This window comes from Mycteria americana, unplaced genomic scaffold (genome assembly GCF_035582795.1).
Source record: "Mycteria americana isolate JAX WOST 10 ecotype Jacksonville Zoo and Gardens unplaced genomic scaffold, USCA_MyAme_1.0 Scaffold_29, whole genome shotgun sequence".
NCBI classification, from domain to species: domain Eukaryota; kingdom Metazoa; phylum Chordata; class Aves; order Ciconiiformes; family Ciconiidae; genus Mycteria; species Mycteria americana.
The window spans coordinates 3,419,602-3,437,707 of record NW_027445621.1 but is presented as its reverse complement, the minus strand read 5'-3'; the positions used below and the strand labels follow the sequence as shown (position 1 = coordinate 3,437,707).

The window sequence follows — 18,106 nt, the reverse complement described above, 5'->3', positions numbered from 1 at the left end:
TGGGACTTCACCTTTACGGGTGTTTCACCTTGTGTGTCTCCATTAACTCCCACCCCAGGGCACGTGGTGAGTCCCCATCGTCTCCTCTCCTCACCTTTCCAAATGCATTTCCAGAGAGTCTGGAATATGCCATTAGTCCTGTCGTACATGAAGAAACCTGAGGAGATAACGGGGAGATCATGGAGAATCTCCCCTGCCATTGGATACCAAGAAGAGAGCTTTTAAACCCAGAACATTTGGTCCAGTGGAAGCCAATCGTACTATGAGCTTAACCTCCAAAACATTGAGAAAACAAGAAGAACAGACTCTTTCAAACACCAATTCCTCAGACATTTTCTTGGAAGCAAATATGGAGGAAGAGCCCACCCTTCAGGCACTGCACCTGGGAGATCCCGTTTTTTTGAAGAGCTGCTATTGGGCATGCCACATCTGACACAGTATTCTGCAAGAGTCAGACACAACAGGATCAAGCCTCAAGACAAGTAGTATGAACCCAGAAAATTATCCATAAGCAGGATTATCACCAGAGAAAAAATCAGACTCGTGCCCTAAGATAAACTCTGGGAAATGTGCAGAGAAGGGGAGGCAGGTTATTGTTGGTGAAACAGCGTCCCTTGGACCAGTTTCCATAGGGCATCCTTGAGCTCCTGGTTCCTCATGCTGTAGATGAGGGGGTTCACTGCTGGAGGCACCACCGAGTACAGAAATGACACCACAAGGTCCAGGGATGGGGAGGAGACGGAGGGGGGCTTCAGGTTGGCAAATGCTGCAGTGCTGACAAACAGGGAGACCACGGCCAGGTGAGGGAGGCACGTGGAAAAGGCTTTGTGCCGTCCCTGCTCAGAGGGGATCCTCAGCACAGCCCTGAAGATCTGCACATAGGACAGCACAATGAAAACAAAACACCCAAATGCTAAAGAGACACTAACCACAATAAGCCCGGCTTCCCTGAGGTAGGACTGTGAGCAGGAGAGCTTGAGGATCTGGGGTATTTCACAGAAGAACTGGTCCAGGGCATTGCCCTTGCAGCATGGTATGAAAAATGTATTGGCAGTGTGCAGGACAGCATAGAGGACACCACAGCCCCAGACAGCTGCTGCCATGTGGACACAAGCTCTGCTGCCCAGGAGGGTCCCGTAGTGCAGGGGTTTGCAGATGGCAACATAGCGGTCATAGGCCATGACAGTGAGAAGACAATACTCTCCTCCAATCAAGAAGACAAAGAAAAAGACCTGTGCAGCACATCCCAAGTAGGAGATGGCCCTGGTGTCCCACAGGGAATTGGCCATGGCTTTGGGGAGAGTGGTGGAGATGGAGCCCAGGTCGAGGAGGGAGAGGTTGAGCAGGAAGAAGTACATGGGGGTGTGGAGGCGGTGGTCGCAGGCTACGGTGGTGATGATGAGGCCGTTGCCCAGGAGGGCAGCCAGGTAGATGCCCAGGAAGAGCCAGAAGTGCAAGAGCTGCAGCTCCCGTGTGTCTGTGAATGCCAGGAGGACGAACTTGTTGATGGAGCTGCAGTTGGACATCTGCCTGTTCTGGGCATGGAAACTGCCAAAGGAGACAAAACAGAAAAATTCAGAGAAGCTTCTCTGAGCAAAATTCCATTCCTTCACTGTGAAATACCTAAGGGTGCTTCTCTTTCCTGGGGGACTGTTGTGCATCTCCGAGGCTTCAGCTCTGGTTTGTGGTGGCTGAGTGTGCTGTGCAGAGCAGTGCCCTCTACCCATGGGCTCCTTAAGGGTCAGCCCTGCTTTACAGCAATGACACATGGAGGCAGCAACACCCAGTGTGTTTGGAGGGAGGGGTCCTGGGGAGGGGATCCCTGGGCTGCACTATAGCAGAGGGTAAAAAGCTCAGAAGGACGCTTTCTTCCACAAAGGAAGGTGGGAGATGAGGTGCAGCACATGTGTCTCGTTACAGTGTGTGTTAGTATTCAGACACCCCCATCCCACTTGGGAGACGTTCTTAGAAAGGGTCAAATTTCCCTGTTGCCTTCCTACTCTCTGTAAAGCTGCGTCAGTGCTCCCATCCAGGCGGCTGCTCTGTCCATCAGCCTGGTGCCCAGCTGCTCTGTGCTTGCACCGCTCTCCGCTGGAGGAGGACTACACACAGAGGTTGTTCTGAAAAAGCAACTGGACTGGACTGGGAGCAGAGGGGACCAGTTTAAGGTGCAGATTTCCAAACACCTCTCCTTTCCAGCACAGCTTTGCAGAGTAGGATGAAGAGGCCAGGACAAGGATGCTGATCCACATGGGCAGATCAGGTGCTCTCGGACATCACCAAGGTCCTACAGGAGAGCTAAGCCCTTCTGGGCTGATGCTCACAGCCCCCCAGCACTCCCTGTCCAGCAGAACCAGGTGTCTTAAGGTGATGTCTTCTAAGGGAAGCAGTGTCTCATTGCCCAGCCATTGACTGCAGTGTCTCGAGCCTGGAAAATGAAGAGAGGCCTTGGGCACCTTGGTCCCATGGGAACACCTCCCGGGCAGCGCCCTCCAGGTCAGCGTCAGAGCAGGCACTCAACACCCCCACCCCTTGTGCCACACCAGCACTCTTATTGCCAGGGACCCCAAGAGCAGTGTCGTGGTTTAGCCCCAGTCGGCAATTAAGTACCACACAGCCGATCGCTCACAATTCCCCCTCGGTGGGATGGGAGAGGGAATTGGAAGAGCAAAAGTAAGAAAACTTGTGGGTTGAGATAAGAACAGTTTAAGCATTGGAACAACAACAACAACAGATAATAATAAATTGTAATGAGAAGGAAAACAACTAGTGAGCAAGAGAGGAACAAAAGCCCAGGGAAATAAAAAAACAGTGACACATCCGCTCACCAACCACCAACCAACGCCCAGCCAGTCCCCAAGCAGTGATCACTACCCCCCAGCCAACTCCCCCCAGTTTATGTACTGAGCATGATGTCATATGGTATGGAATAGCCATTTGGCCAGTTTGGATCAACTATCGTGGCTGTGTCCCCTCCCAGTTTTTTGTGCACCTGGAGAGAAGGGAAGCAGCGTTTTATCACTATTATTCTCATCCTAAAATCCCGTTTCCTAATATCAGGAAAGCCTTCTCCTTCCCCAGCAGAGCACAGCACCTCCCAGCTAGCAAAATCCCAGGGCAGTCGCTCTCAGCCCCTTGGCTCTGCAGAGGGAAGTGGCCACGTGTCAGGAGAGATGCAGCTCTGCTGTGCCAGAGCTCCGGCTGCAGAGGAGGCAACTCCTGCCCTGCACCACACAGCCCTGAGGGCAGAGGCTCTGCTGGGTGGGAGACGAGACCGGGGGTCTTGCTCAGAGGAAGGGGGCTGCGTTGGAGGGCATGACCCGCAGCTTGCCAAATTCTCCCTCCCGTGACATTGCTGCTTGCAGTTTCCTATAGCTCTCTGCCCACGTGCCTGCTGCCTGCAGCTATCCCTGCTGGGAAATGTTTCTCTGCCCTCAAGTTTTCCCTGTCAGGGATCACAGACCCCAGCACCAACTACTGTCTGCTCAGCCCTGACCTGAAGAAACCTGCCAGTTTCAGGCACTCTCGAGAGGAACTCCCCGTTTGCAGGCAGTAAGGAGCAGGTCAGACAAACCCTGATGAGGACAACAGAGGTGATGCTGGTGCTCTCTGGAGGTAGAGGAGTGGGTGAAAGCAGTTTCCTTGGCTCCTACCAGACCTACTGATCTCCCACTGCAGCAGCTCAGGACTCTCAGTCCCCCTCTCTAAACGGAGAAACACCTTGTCCTTTTTTCTGAAACACAGGAAATGGAAAACATAGACTTAGGAAAGCAGTTTACCTTAGAGATATTCCCTGCCTTGAACTTCCTCTGCAAAAGTCCCCTCTGAAATGCCCTGGGCAGCTCTGGCTGCACACCCTGCCTTCACCCCTTCACACTTGTCTAACAGGAGCCCCTGCACTGGCACTCCTCCGCACAGATCTCGGAGGCTGTAGGCTGTGATAGCTTTAGGAGAGCCTTCCAGGAACCGCAGCTGCATTGCCCTGCACCAAGAGACTTACCGTGTCAGGGGCTGTCACGATTCCTGCCCTTTGAGCTCTCCTCTGTCCTCCCACTCCAGACTGCCTTCAGGCTCTCTCTGCCCTACTCCTTTTCCCAGCGCCCTGCTGCGCTTTGCAGAGGAGTTGCCCCTTGGCAGAGCTGTCTCTCTGCAGTGCTGCCTGCTTACCACCAGCTCCCTCCCTCCCAGGAGCCTGTCTCAGCCCAGCAGTAGAGGACCTGCCCAAGACCTCACTTCCTCTGCCCCCCACCCCACCCTGCCCTCCCTCCAGCTGTCCCTGGGGCTCTCCAGGAACCTACTTGCAAAGACACTCAAGTAATCACCCATGGTGCCTGTCTCACCTCTGCAGAGACGTTTCTTTCCAGCAGTGCCCTTTCTCCTCTCAGAGACACACGTAGGTCTGAGAATCGCCCTTCCTTGTCCCAGCATTAGAGAGGACACCTGGACACTAGCAGGGAGGGATCTCCTTTGCCCATGCGCAGGGAAGGGAATCAGCTGAGTCCATGGAGGCATCTCATCCCGGATTTGCAGTCCTGGGGCTGGAAGGGACCTCAGCTCCCTCCCATGCCTGCCACAAACCCACAGGAGGTGAGATGCCTCCTGTTTCAGTAATGGCGCCTGTTAAAAACAGGCACCTACACCCCTTGCCTATGGTCCCATGGTCAGTGATGGAGATGGAGACCAGGAGTTCACACACAAACACCTGGTGTGGGAAACATCTGGGGGCATCATCCTGCAGCCTGGTGAGGAAGCCCGCTGAAATGACGGCAATTGCCCACATTTAGGACATCACCACCTGTCCCTACCCACGGTGTTCAGGGCCGCCTCTAGAGGTGTTCAGCTGACCAAATGGAGTTATGGGCCAGAGGGAGAGCGAAGTCTTTCTCTTTCTCCCCTCCTTTAGCTGCATTTACTAGCTGTCCGTTGTCTGTAACGAGAGCTGTCTCACACATCCCCACCTAGCCTAACCTAACGCAGGGCAGCTGCTCATTGAATGCCCAAATACAGGCCTGTAGTGCCATGCGAGAGGCCAAGGCTCTCCACCCAAACTGCCTGTGGCTGGCAGGGACAGCACAGGACCTACAGGAAAGCCACGTCCACCCAGAGCGGGTGCATGACAGACACCCCAGGCGGCATCTCAGATGAATTCGGTGCTTGAGTGAAAGCGACTGATTCCCACCCCTGCCGTGAGGCCAGCTCTGTCCCATCTCTATCCAGAGATGCAAGGCACTGCATGAATAAGAAGCACATTGCACTGGGGTCTCCACTTGTGGGCCTACGTTCTCAGCTTCTTCTGGTTCTCCTCTCCCCCAGCCTTTACTCTCTCTCTTGATGATACAGTCTTCTAAGAATCCTAGGAATTTAGGTTGTGCCTAGATCTCAGGATGTCCACACCAAGGACACTTTCAGCAGCACCTTGTCATTCCAGGACAGCAGTGCCTCTCTCCAGCAAAGGCCTTGCAGGGCTGCAGAGACCCCCCTCACAGCAATGCCCTCTCCTGCCAGGGCTGCACAGCCCAGCCCTGTTTCTCTCTGACCTTGGGCACAGCAGGGATTGCTCTCTTCTCGAGCCCCTCATTTCTTTCTTACAACACCATCTGCCTTCCGCTCCAGCATGTCTCTGCCATGAAGCAAAGCTTTTGTGTACAAGGACTCTTGGGTGCTTGGTACCACTGTTCACCATGACAAGTCTGAGCATGGCCCTGGAGCCACAGCTCAGGGGCTGCAGCCCAGGTGTGCAACACTGTCCTCTGCCTGGGAACAGACAGGAGGAGCTGAACCCCCATGGTCTGTCACAAGCTGTGACATTGATGGAACAACTTCTGAGGCACAGGGGGACGCCTCACACAGCTCGCGTGCTGCAATGGATGGATAAAGGTTCTTCACGAGACACAGGCTGGGAGCATCAGAAGAGGAAGACTTTCTGTGTGAAGGAGCTGCTTGGATGTATGGAGCTCCTTGCTGGGAGAGTCAGGAGGTTGGGTGAGCCCTTGAGGGTGAGGATCAGAGGAGGGGCCAGTCAGGGCGACCTGGTGGTGGGAGATCAAGAACCTGCAATCAAGGGGAGGAGGTTGACAAGATCTTATTTAAGCAAGTCAAGGAAGTCTCCAGATGAGTGAGCTGGGGCTCTTTCTGGGGACGTTAATTGCCCTGACGTTCATTGGAGGGGGAACCCAGCACTGTCAAAACAGACCAAGGGGTTTGTGGAGGAGGTGGGAGCAATTTCTTAGGAAAGTCACCAGCTGGATCAACATAGATGATGCTCACCTGCATCAGGTCCCTGCAAAACATGAAGAGCTGGTCAGGGATGTGAAAACCAGTGTCATCCTTGGCTGTGGTGACCATGAAAGAGGGGGGTCCAGCTCCTGAGCAGAATGAGGAAGGAGAGGAGCAGAGTGCAGGTGTCAGACCTCAGAGGGGAAGACTTGGGCCTATTCAGGGGGATTTCAGTGGCGATCCCGTGGGCAGCAGTGAAGGGCAGCACAACTCAGTACAGCTTGTCTTTAATGACAGAATTGCCCACAAAGAGCAGTGGTGAGTGCATAGCTCACAAGAGCAGCTTGGGTGAAGAGGGAACTCATGAGGAAGCTCCATGGTTAATGGAAGCATCCAGGAGGTGGATGCAGAGACTCACTTCAGGTGGAGGAATTCAGAAATAGGAATGGCTTTAGGAACCCCACAGCTTCCCTAGAGATGACCCTTGCAAGGGAGTCCAAGGGGACCATTAAGGTGCTGCTACTTCAGTAAGAGTAAAAAAATAAACACGGATAATGCGGGGCCACTTCTGAATTCAGGGAGGTTCGATGCAGAGAGGTCTGACATCCTCTGTGTCCTCTTGGTCTCAGTCTTTCCCAGCAAGGTCTTCAAGGCCTTTGTACCTGGCGGCAGAACCCAAGGACAACAACCAGCAGTGGAAGGGGGTTCGGGTCAGGGGTTACTTGAGCAAACTCAGCCCTGAACAGTTGAGGGCACCAGAGGGGCTGCCTCCACGGGTGATGAGAGAGCAGGCCAGTGTCACAGTGGTGTCACTCATCATCATCTCTGAAAGGTCAGGGAGATCAGGGGAACTTTCTGAAGACTGACGAAAAGCAAATGTTGCGAGCATCTTTCAAGAAGTCCCAGAAGATGAGCTGGGAAACTAAAGGCTGCTTAGCCCCAGTTTGGTTGAGAGTGTGTCCCTTAGCACGTCCTCTGGGATCACGAGTTAGGACAGCGCATTCTGCATGGTTGACTAAGTTGATGGGTATAGGAATGATGGGCTGGTTGGGCCTGGAGGGACGTGGTGAACTGGAAACTAAGCAAATAGAAAAAGAAAAGAAATATTAAAAAAATAAAGCAAAAGATAGCTATTATTGCACTTTTCATATTTTAAACTTCCTTATGCTCTTATACTCCCTCTTGATTTCTTTCAAAATATTTGTCCTATGGTGGGGCAGGAGGGCCTGTTTGGTTTGCGTTTGGTTTTTTTTTTTTTTTTTTCTCTTTTTTTTTTTTTTTAAAGAACACTTTTGGCAATCAGGGTGGATTGAGTTAGAGGAGCACCGATGCCTGGTGTCCCCTCCCTCTGCAGTTTCAATGGGAGGGTCCCGGTCTCCCACGGCCCCTTGCGGTCACCACCAGTCCCTGGTGAGTCTGTCAGGCACACCAGGACCTCCTCAAGTGGCACTGGAGGCTTCTGGTCAGGAACTGAGCTCGGCCTGCAAAGATGAGGCAATTTTCTCCACATTTACATAGTGCGGGAACATTTTCATCAGCTGAAATGTTGCAATACTTTTAGTAGAGAAATCATGTTTTCCTGTGTTGCCATCATGAAACTTTCCCGGATGGGTGCTGCTCTCAGGAGAAGAAACCTTGATCTTCCCAGCACTTGCTTGACCACTACTCTCTCCACTATGGAGTCTAGAGAATCTCACGAATCTTTTAGGTATTTCCACATGTCCTGATTAAACTGAGCATTTCTCCCGTCATCTTCTCAGCAGACTCTCGGCACATATGCATTTTCCAGTGTCCTTCCAGTTTCCTCCTCCCGTTACTCTCCATTCACTCAGACCCCTCCCAAGTACCCGGGTGCTGCTTTGAGCTTCAGGCAGTTTCAAGCTGCTGCTCCTGTCGCCTGACCGTCTCTTCGGCCAACTCCTTCCTCGCCTTTCTCTCTGTCCTTTCCTACTAACCTCAGGGAAGATTTTCCACTCAAAAGTAGAAGTGGAATTGCATGGAGGGAACTTGAACTTGATAGACAGCTGAGGAATGTCATTTATTCTTTCCCGAACTACTCTTTTCCCTTTTAGTTGTGTTTTTGTTTTTGTTAATGAAGAGAAATGCTGTGGCTGTCTGCAGCCACTTCTCCAAAGAAAGCAGATGGGAATTGATGTTGAGACATTCAGCTCCAAACGGAGTGGGAAAAGGTTCGATTTTAACATGAGTGATGTAAGTCTGAGGTGAGCGGGCAGAGAAATGGCAGAGTGGGGGGTGATGGGGGTGGTGGGATGAAGAGTGTCTCTGCAGCGTCTGCCAGAAAGGGTCTTGCTTGTCCGACGTATTCATACTTCATCATGAGAGACTCTGGATCAATATGAAGTGGAGATTGGTGATATTGTTTATTCTGTCAGCAGGAAAATAAAAGACAAGTGGGAAAAGCATAACCCTTTTTCAAGTGTTATTTCGTCTTCAAATCTTGTCTTTTAGACTCTACTCCTGACATCTCTCTCATGAACCGCAGAAGAATGGAGGAATTAAAGGAAGCTGCAGAGAGCCATGGCGTGTTCGGGCATTTGCATTTCCCTGAGCCCTCTGGTGCCAAGTTCCTGAACTGCAGGTACCGAAGGAAGATTGAACAAGCTGCTGAAGAAGTGTTTAAAATTTGATTAAAATCTCCAAGGTTCTGAGGGTGTCAGTGGCCCCCTGAGGGCCATCACCGATGAAGCCATGAAGGGAAGGACAGGCGGCGGTACCCCTCCCTGGGGGCTGCCTTGGACTGCAAAGGGGTCAGCACTGGTTACAGGTGACAAAGGCACCGTGCAGGTGGCTCTGATGCCACTTTGTCACGGTTGAGCCCCAGTCGGCAGCTAAGCACCACCCAGCCGCTCGCTCACCCTCCCTCCCCGGTGGGATGGGGGAGAGAATCGGAAGGGCAAAACGAGGAAAACTCGTGGGTTGAGACGAGCGCAGTTCAATAATTGGGAGAAAGAAAAAAAATATATATTAATAATAATAATAAATTGTAATGAAAAGGCAAACATCAAAAGAGAGAGAGAGGAACAGAACCCAGGGGAAAAAAATAATAAGTGATGCAACCACTCACCACCCACCGACCGATGCCCAGCCAGTCCTGAGCAGCGATCGCCACTCCCCGGCCAACGCCCCCCAGTTTCTATACTGAGAATGACGTCATATGGTATGGAATAGCCCTTTGGTCGGTTTGGATCAACTGTCCTGGCTGTGCCCCCTCCCAGTTTCTTGTGCACCCAGCAGAGCATGGGGAGCTGAAAAGTCCTTGACCAGTGTAAACACCGCTTAGCAACACCTAAAACATCAGCGTGTTATCAACATTATTCTCATACTAAAATCCAAAATACAGCACTACAGGAGCTACTAGGAAGAAGATTAACTCTATCCCAGCCAAAACCAGGACATACGTGAGCCCTTGGTGTGTCTCATCAAGAAGGACGGGCAAGCTCCCATCCCTGGGACGTGGAAGGGAGATCCTGCTCCTCATGCGTTGCTCAGGGCTCTTCATGGAGCAGTGCGATGTGGGGGTGTGCGATGACAAGAGCAGGACGACCCTTGGACTGGCTGAACTCTATGGGGGATGAGGAGGCAACCAGGCCATGGGGCTGTAAGGCAATGGTGTCCCCTCATGGCTCTTGGTGGCAGTGACAGCATTGAGAGCTGAGAGGACAGAGATCTTGGTTGTGGTGGGGAAGTCCCAGCCCCACCAAGGCCCTCCCTCATCCCCACCACAGGCTGGCCCATGCTCTCCCACGCCTGCGGCAGTTCTCCTGCAGACTTTGGCCACCCCGCTGCTTCCCCACCTCGCTCTGACCCTGGGATTTCCCAGGCTTTATGAATCTCTTTTTGCCCTCCCTGCCTTCTCCTTCTAACACAAAGCTGTGGTTTCCTGGGGATTTGCCAAACCTCTGAAGCCCTGAGCAACACGTCCAGCTTCTTTCAAAGCTACTGCTCCTCAATCACCTAAGATATCCCAGCACCATACTTTCTTATCATCGAATCATGGAATCGTAGACTCCTAGAATGGTTTGGGTTGGAAGGGACCATTAAAGGTCCTCTAGTCCAACCCCTCCTGCAGTGAGCAGGGACACCTTCAGGTAGATCAGGTTGCTCAGAGCCCCGTCCAGCTGACCTTGAATGTTTCCAGGGATGGGGGATCTGCCACCTCTCTGGGCAACCTGGTTCATTGTTTCACCACCCTCATGGTAAAAAAATATCTTCCTTATATCCAGTCTGAATTTGCCCTCTGTAGTTGAAAACCATTACCCCTTGTCCTATCGCCACAGGCCCTGCTAAAAAGTCTGTCCCAATCTTTCTTATAAGCCCCCATCTGAGTACTGAAATGCTGCAAGGAGGTCTCCCCGCAGCCTTTTCTCCGCCAGGCTGAACAACCCCAACTCTCTCAGCCTTTCCTCATAGCAGAGGTGTTCAAGCCCTCTGATCGTTTCTGTGGCCATCCTCCAGACCCACTCCAACAGGTCCATGTCTTTCCTGTGCCGAGGGCTCCAGAGCTGGACGCAGTACTCCAGGTCGGGTCTCACCGGAGCAGAGTAGAGGGGCAGAATCACCTCCCTCAACCTGCTGGCCACGCTTCTTTTGATGCAGCCTAGGATATGGTTGGCCTTCTGGGCTGCGCGAGCACATTGCTGGCTCATGTCCAGCTTTTCATCCACCGGTACCCCCAAGTCCTTCTCTGAAGGGCAGTTTTCAATCCCTTCATCCCCCATCCTGTACGGAGAGTGGGGGTTGCCCAGGCCCAGGTGCAGGACCCTCATGAGGTTCACATGAGCCCATTTCTCAAGCTTGTCCACGTCCCTCTGGATGGCATCCCACCCCACGGGCATGTCAACCACACCACTCAGCTTGGTATCATGTGCAAACTTGCTGAGGGTGCACTCAATCCCACTGTCTATGTCATTGATGAAGATATTAAACAGTAGTGGTCCCAATACGGACCCCTGAGGGACACCACTTGTCATCGCTCTCCATCTGGACATTGAGCTGTTGACCACTATGCTCTGGACGTGACCATCCAACCAATTCCTCACCCACCGAACAGTCCACCCATCAAATCCGTTTGTCGGTGTCTACAGAATGCCTTGAATGTCGATTTAAGTAGACGACTGTGGCTGAGCCATAGAAGAGCGTCACCACCCCGAGGTGTGAAGAGCAGGTGGAAAAGGCTTGGTGTCTGCCCTTAACTGAAGGTATTTTCAGAACTGGCCTGATACTTTTAATGTAAGAAAGAACTATTAAGGAGAAAGGAAGGATTGCAAATAGCAGGATGATGGTGTACAGCATCACTTGGTTCCAGGAAGTGTCTGCACAGGCCAGTTCCAGCAGAGGGGGGACATCACAGAAAAAGTGATGAAGGTCATGGGATGCACAGAAGGGCAAAGTGAACACCTGGTCGGTCTGTCCTACTTGCACTTGCACTGCTACGTGGGGTATGTGGTACCCCACGACCCCACCACCAGGCTGATGCAGAGACCCCTGCTCATGATGAGGGTATAGTGCAGGAGGGCACATATGGCTTTGTAGTGCTCATAGGCCATAGGTCATAGGCCAGGTCAGCCAGGAAAAGGCATTTGATGCTGCCCAGCAAAACCAGGAGATCCTGCCATCTTGCATCAGGAAACCCACCAGCTTTTTTGGAAGAGTGACTGACGCATAGCAGATCTCCAGCAAGGACAAGCTCCGCAGGAAGAAATCCATGGGGCTGTGGAGGCTTGAGTCCACTGTGGTGAGTGCAATCAGGCTGTTCCCTGTGAGGACCACGAGGTAGATGAGCAGGAATACTGGAGAGCACAGGCCCTGCAGGCTGGAGGGGTCAGAAAAAGTCCCAGAAGAATGAATCCAGATCCAACGGTGTGATTCTCCACGCCTTTTCTTTGGGGCATTTTCCCTATACAGAACGATCCACACAACAGGCTCTTAGAGGATGCTGATGGCCCGACCACCATCACAGACGCTTCAAGCCTAGAGAAAGACTACTAACATCAGCATAAACATGATTGCAGGAGTAGGCGAGCTTGACCTGCAGGCCATTCATCTGCATGACTCTTTGGAAATCTAACATGGGTTGCTTGCTGCAGGGAGGTTTGTAAAGAGAGGGGAGAACAGAATCCTTGAGCCTGAATGACTGGGGTTTGTCATGTAGATAAAAGAAACTTGACTTCCTTTTTTAGAGGTGATTTGACTGAATAGAATCCCTGGGGATAGACGAGAAAAAAGGAAGAAAAGGGATAAATAGTAGCCCCTTTAAGAACAGCCTTGCTTATGTTCTTTGTCCAGATCTTGTAAGACCTGCATTTAATGTAAGACCATGAAGAAGAAATAGGATGAAAAGGAGGGAAGGGATGAAAAAGGGGAAGACAAAGCAAGGCGAGGTTAGGCAAGGAGAGGCAATCAAAACAAAGCAAGGCAAGGCATGACTTGATTCTGAGGCCTTAGTGAGAGAGATTAATCCCAGCTCTCCTCACATGTAAGAGCTCATCCCCTGACGCTGTGTCCACACACAAAGATCCGGGAGAATATCTTCGATCCGAATCATTCATTTTTACATCATGATGAAGGGTGAATCCCATCAGAAGTAACACATCTGCCGATGAAACCACTGACACTGATGCATCCATGGGACATTTGAACTGCTTCCCAGTACCCTGCAAGCCCTCGCAGGAGCAGAGCAATGCTCTGGCTGCCTGGGGAATGGAGCCTTCCCTTTGCATTTCCCACCTTCCAGAGCATAAAGGCTTCTTGCTGGGCACACCTGAAGCATGTGAGCTACAAGCAAGCAGCACTGCAGTAGCAGGTTGCTTCTGATGAAGAAGAGACTCAGCTGAAAGATGTTTAAGAACCTCAGTTTGACATGGGGAAGGACTATCCTCTTCCAGGCAGAGGGCTGAGGATGCTGACTGTGTCTCTCCAGCTCTCGCTAACTCCCTTTGAGAAGTCTTCTTAAACTCTGATGTCTTAATGATGAGACCAGCAGGTCAGAAAACATGTGACAAAAGCATTTTGATTAGCCAAGTGAAAAACGCAGCACAGTTTCCTCAAGAGAAAAATCTGAATTCACAAAAACATGTCACCCTGTGAAAGTGTGCACCCCCCCGCCCCCCAGCCTGCCCTTTGTGTCCCGTAACCCTGCTCAAGCGATAAGCACCAGTGGCAGTCGCAACGGATGCCTCTGGTCCTGATGGCTGCATCTGGCTCAAAGTGGACTCGGGAGACAGACAACACAATAGCCAAGGGCTATAGCCAAGGTCGGTAGGCAAATACGACTATGAGTCAATCATCTTAGCCCCATAAATATGGAGCAGCCCAAGAGCCCTTGGAGCTCTCCTGCACAACAGCAGGCTCCATGCCCAGATCTCCCCTTGAGCAGGGATGCCTCTCAAGGTTACTCCTCAGGAGGCTGAGAGATTCCTTGCTGCAACAGATCTTTGGGAAGTGACTAATAGCATGCTAAACTTTGCAATCTTAGCTAAGTGATATAAAGTACTGACTGTGCACATCTAATCCTTTAGACAGAAACCATTGACCAAGTCTGGGACTACGACTGGATCCAGCCGTACCTAGATCCTCTCTGAGGAGGAGTTTAGAAATAAAGGGGGTCTTTCTGAACCTCATGACTCAATGGGAGGGTCTCCCTGACAGTTTTGTCCTGTCTTCTATGCAGTAAATACTCAAGTGTACCTTGCCATCGAATGTTGTGAAACCACTGTCGCCTTTACCATTGAACCTTGTTAACTCACTGTTTTATATCAAGAAAGTATATTTTTGCTCTCTCTTAAGAATGAAGTGCATCACTCCATGTGCAACTATTGCTGGCGGATGGAGGGAGGTAATCCTTCACCTCCTGCCAGCACTGGCGAGGCCACATCTGGAGTGCTGTGGCCAGGGCTGTGCTTCCCAGTGCAACAAAGTGGTTGATCTACTAAAGCAAGTCCAGCAAAGGGCCACAAAGCTGGCTTAAGGGACTGCAGCATCTTTCACAGGAGGAAAGGCTGAGAGATGTGGGACTCTTCAGTCTGCAAAAAAAAGAAGGCTTGGAGGCATCTTATTGATGCATATACAATTCCATCTGAACCCAAGAAAAGACTTTTTGACTGTGAAGCACTGGAACAGGTTGCCCAGAGAGGTTGTGGAGTGTCCATCCCTGGAGACATTCCAAACCCACCTAGACAACGTCCTGAGCAAGCTGCTCTAGCTGACCCTGCCTCAGCTGGGGGTTGAAGCAGATGATCTCCAGAGGCCCCCTCCAGTCTCAACCGTTCTGTTATTCTGTGAGTGTAAAGGAGAAAAGTAAGACAGAAAGAAATGAACAACACATCGCCTTGTACTGCAAATATGGTGGGATCCCATGGGGAGTACCCAAGCTGGAGCAGGGGAGAAGTGTGAGGAGGAAAGAGTGGCAGAGCTGTTCTTTAGTGACTGTTAACCCCCTCTTCACCATCCCCCCTGCTCCTCTTGGGGCTGGGGTCGTTAGATGAATTGGGACCAATAGAGTAATTTCAGCAATAGAGTAATTTTTGGGGGGAGAAAGTGTGAGGAGAATGGTCTTTAATGTTTTTGTCATTGTTTGTCACAATGCAAGCCTTTTTGAATTGGCAAGAAATTAAATTGATCCTCGGCAAGTCAACACATCTTTGCCAGTGACAGTAATTGGTAACTGATCTCCTTTACTTTATCTTGACCCATGAGCTTTTCCGATTTATTTTCTCCCTTTGTCCTATTGGGGTTGTCTGACAGCCAGGTGTCTGGCTGGCTGCTGGCCAAGGTTAATCCATCACAGGACGGCATCTGGACTGCTTCATCCACTTTGGAGCTCCCCAGCACAAGAAAGACCCTGACAGACTGGAGCAAGTCCTGCAGAGGCCAGAAGGACAGTGGAGACCTGGAGCACATTATGGACAAGGAGTTGTTGAGAGGGATGCATTTTTGAGAAATTGCTCAGAATAAACACTGGAGCAAGGACCCAGGCCAGTTGCTGCAATCTCAATCAATGGACTTTTTCAATATTTGTTGAGAAAAGCCATAAGCACCTGATGTAGCTGGAGCTGTCTGAGAAAAGGCTTGGCTGAGAGACCAGCAGCGGCAAGAGTTATGGGACTTGTGTGTAATAAATGTCAGTAGCAAACTGGTTCCCTTTTTATTAATACTGGTGGTGCAGTTGGGTATCACTGAGCCCAGGAGGAGGACAGAGGTGACCATGCAGCTGAAGTCCCTCCTAAGGCCTGGGGTATATGACCAGACATGGAAATGGCCGGTGTGTGGGACTCATCTGGGACAGTTTTCCCAGGGCAGCTTCCACAGGGTGTCCAGGGAACATGGCACAGACTGGGCCCCCCTCTTTGGCACCTTTGGTACCTTGCTTCCTTCACCATGACACCTGACTCTGCTCTGTGAGCACCCTGCTGGGTACCCCCACCCTGCACACTCTCACACCTTAGCTCTACATTGGCCTTTTTTTCCTCTCCTGGGCTCCTTTGAGCCCAGCCCAGCCTCTCCCCAGCTCCCCCCACCTCCCCTGCCCTCTACAACAGCCCAGCCCAGCCCAGTCCTGCCCACTGGGGCAGCTCCGTGTAGGCTGGCTGCACGGCAAGTGCTACCACAGGGTGCTGCAGAGCTCTGGCCATTCAACCACAGCCCCAGCCCCTCTGAAGGGCACAGCATCTCCTGGGAGGCAGAGAAGGGTCTCATCCTGCCCATCAGCCCCAGGGATGCTGCTTGCAATAACGACACAAGCAAACAGAGGCCAGTCACTCCCAGGCTCTCCTGCAGCCATATTGTAGCTGATCCTCAACGCCAACTGCATTTGACCTCTTCTCTACCCCCACCAGCCCCACTACCCAGGACAGCACGAGAGCCCTGGGCCTCCTCATGAAGCTCCCGCATCTCTCCAGTCTCCCTCCCCTGTGCGTGCTGGGTCCCCACTGTCTCCCACGGAACTGCAGAGTCCTTCTTTTCGGATACATCAATTCAGTGGTTTACTTTTGGGGAACTTCACCTTTGAGGGTGTTTCAGCTTCTGAGTCTTCAGTCACTCCCAGCCCTGGGCACATTGCGAGTCCCCATCCTCTCCTGAACCCTCCAAATTCATTTTTGAGACAGACTCCTATATGCCATCAGTCCTGTCCTATGTGAAGCAGCCTGAGGAGGTAATTGGGAGCCCATGCACCATCTCCACTGCCACTGGACATCAACAAGAGAGCTTGTAAAACCAGAACTTTCAGTCCAATGGAACCCAATGGTACCATGAGCTTAACCCCAATCACAGGGAGAACACAAGGAAAAAAACCTCCTTAAGACACCAATTCCTTGGACATTTTGTTGGCAGCACCTTTGGAGGAAGTGCCCAGCCTTCAAGCACTGCACATGGGAGATGCCTTTTTATTGAAGATGCCTTTTTATTGCATTTGGACAGGCCACATCTGACATGGTGTTGTGCCAGGGTTAGACTCAACTAGATCAAACCTCAAGACAGAGAGGATAAGCCCAGCAAATTATCTTTAAGTAGGATGATCACAAGGGAGAAAAAGCAGACTCGTGGCCTAAGACAAACTCTGGGAAATGTGCAGAGAAAGAGAAGCAAGTTATTGTTGTTGAAACATCACCCCTTGGGCCAGTTTCCATAGGGCATCCTTGAGCTCCTGGTTCCTCATGCTGTAGATGAGGGGGTTCACTGCTGGAGGCACCACCGAGTACAGAAATGACACCACCAGGTCCAGGGATGGGGAGGAGATGGAGGAGGGCTTCAGGTGGGCGAAGATGCCAGTGCTGACATACAGGGAGACCACAGCCAGGTGAGGGAGGCACGTGGAAAAGGCTTTGTGCCGTCCCTGCTCAGAGGGGATCCTCAGCACAGCCCTGAAGATCTGCACGTAGGACAGCACAATGAAAACAAAACACGCAAATGCTAAACAGGCACTAACCAGAAGAAGCCCAGCTTCGCTGAGATAGGAGTCTGAGCAGGAGAGCTTGAGGATATGGGGAACTGCACAGAAGAACTGGTCCACATCCCTGCCCTTGCAAAGAGGGACTGAAAATGTATTGGCAGTGTGCAGCACAGCATAAAGGACACCACAGCCCCAGACAGCTGCTGCCATGTGGACACAAGCTCTGCTGCCCAGGAGGGTCCCGTAGTGCAGGGGTTTGCAGATGGCCATGTAGCGGTCATAGGCCATGAGAGTGAGAAGAAAATACTCAGCTGACATCAAAAAGAAAAAGAAAAAGAGTTGGACCACACACCCATGGTAGGAGATGGCCCTGGTGTCCCACAGGCAATTGGCCACGGCTTTGGGGAGAGTGGTGGAGATGGAGCCCAGGTCGAGGAGGGAGAGGTTGAGCAGGAAGAAGTACATGGGGATGTGGAGGCGGTGGTCGCAGGCTATGGCTGTGATGATGAGGCCATTGCCCAGGAGGGCAGCCAGGTAGATGCCCAGGAAGAGCCAGAAGTGCAAGAGCTGCAGCTCCCATGTGTCTGCAAACGCCAGGAGGAGGAACTTGGTGATGGAGCTGCTGTTGGACATCTCATCCCTGTGTTCATGAGGTACTGCCAAAGGAGGAAATGACACTCACAAGTTAGGACTGCTCTGACAAACTAGCTTTCCATTCCCTCCCCCACCAAACACAGATTGTCTCTCAGGCTTTTCAGAACCTTCATACGTCTCCCTGGCTGGCATTCTGGTTTGTCTGGCCAAATGTGCCATTAGGAGCAGGGCTCTGCCCACGTGCTCCCAAGCTGTCATCCCTGCTGTATAGCTGCAGGCACCTGGGAAAGGGGGTGACAGCTCCTGAAATTCACTGTTTACCTCAGATGTTAGCCACTAAAATGAAGAGGAGCTGCTCAGCATCTTCCAGCAGGGCAACCCCAGGGA

General features: G+C 51.7%; 1 protein-coding gene and 1 pseudogene across 1 annotated transcript; both read right to left on the bottom strand.

Moving 5' to 3' along the window:
• Positions 1-590: 590 nt before the first annotated feature.
• Positions 591-1,526, bottom strand: LOC142403457 (olfactory receptor 14J1-like). Its single transcript, XM_075489704.1, has one exon. It carries the CDS (start codon positions 1,524-1,526, stop codon positions 591-593), a length of 936 nt encoding a protein of 311 aa, XP_075345819.1.
• A 9,769-nt stretch (positions 1,527-11,295) lies between these two features.
• Positions 11,296-12,286, bottom strand: LOC142403460 (olfactory receptor 10AG1-like; annotated as a pseudogene).
• Positions 12,287-18,106: the final 5,820 nt, after the last annotated feature.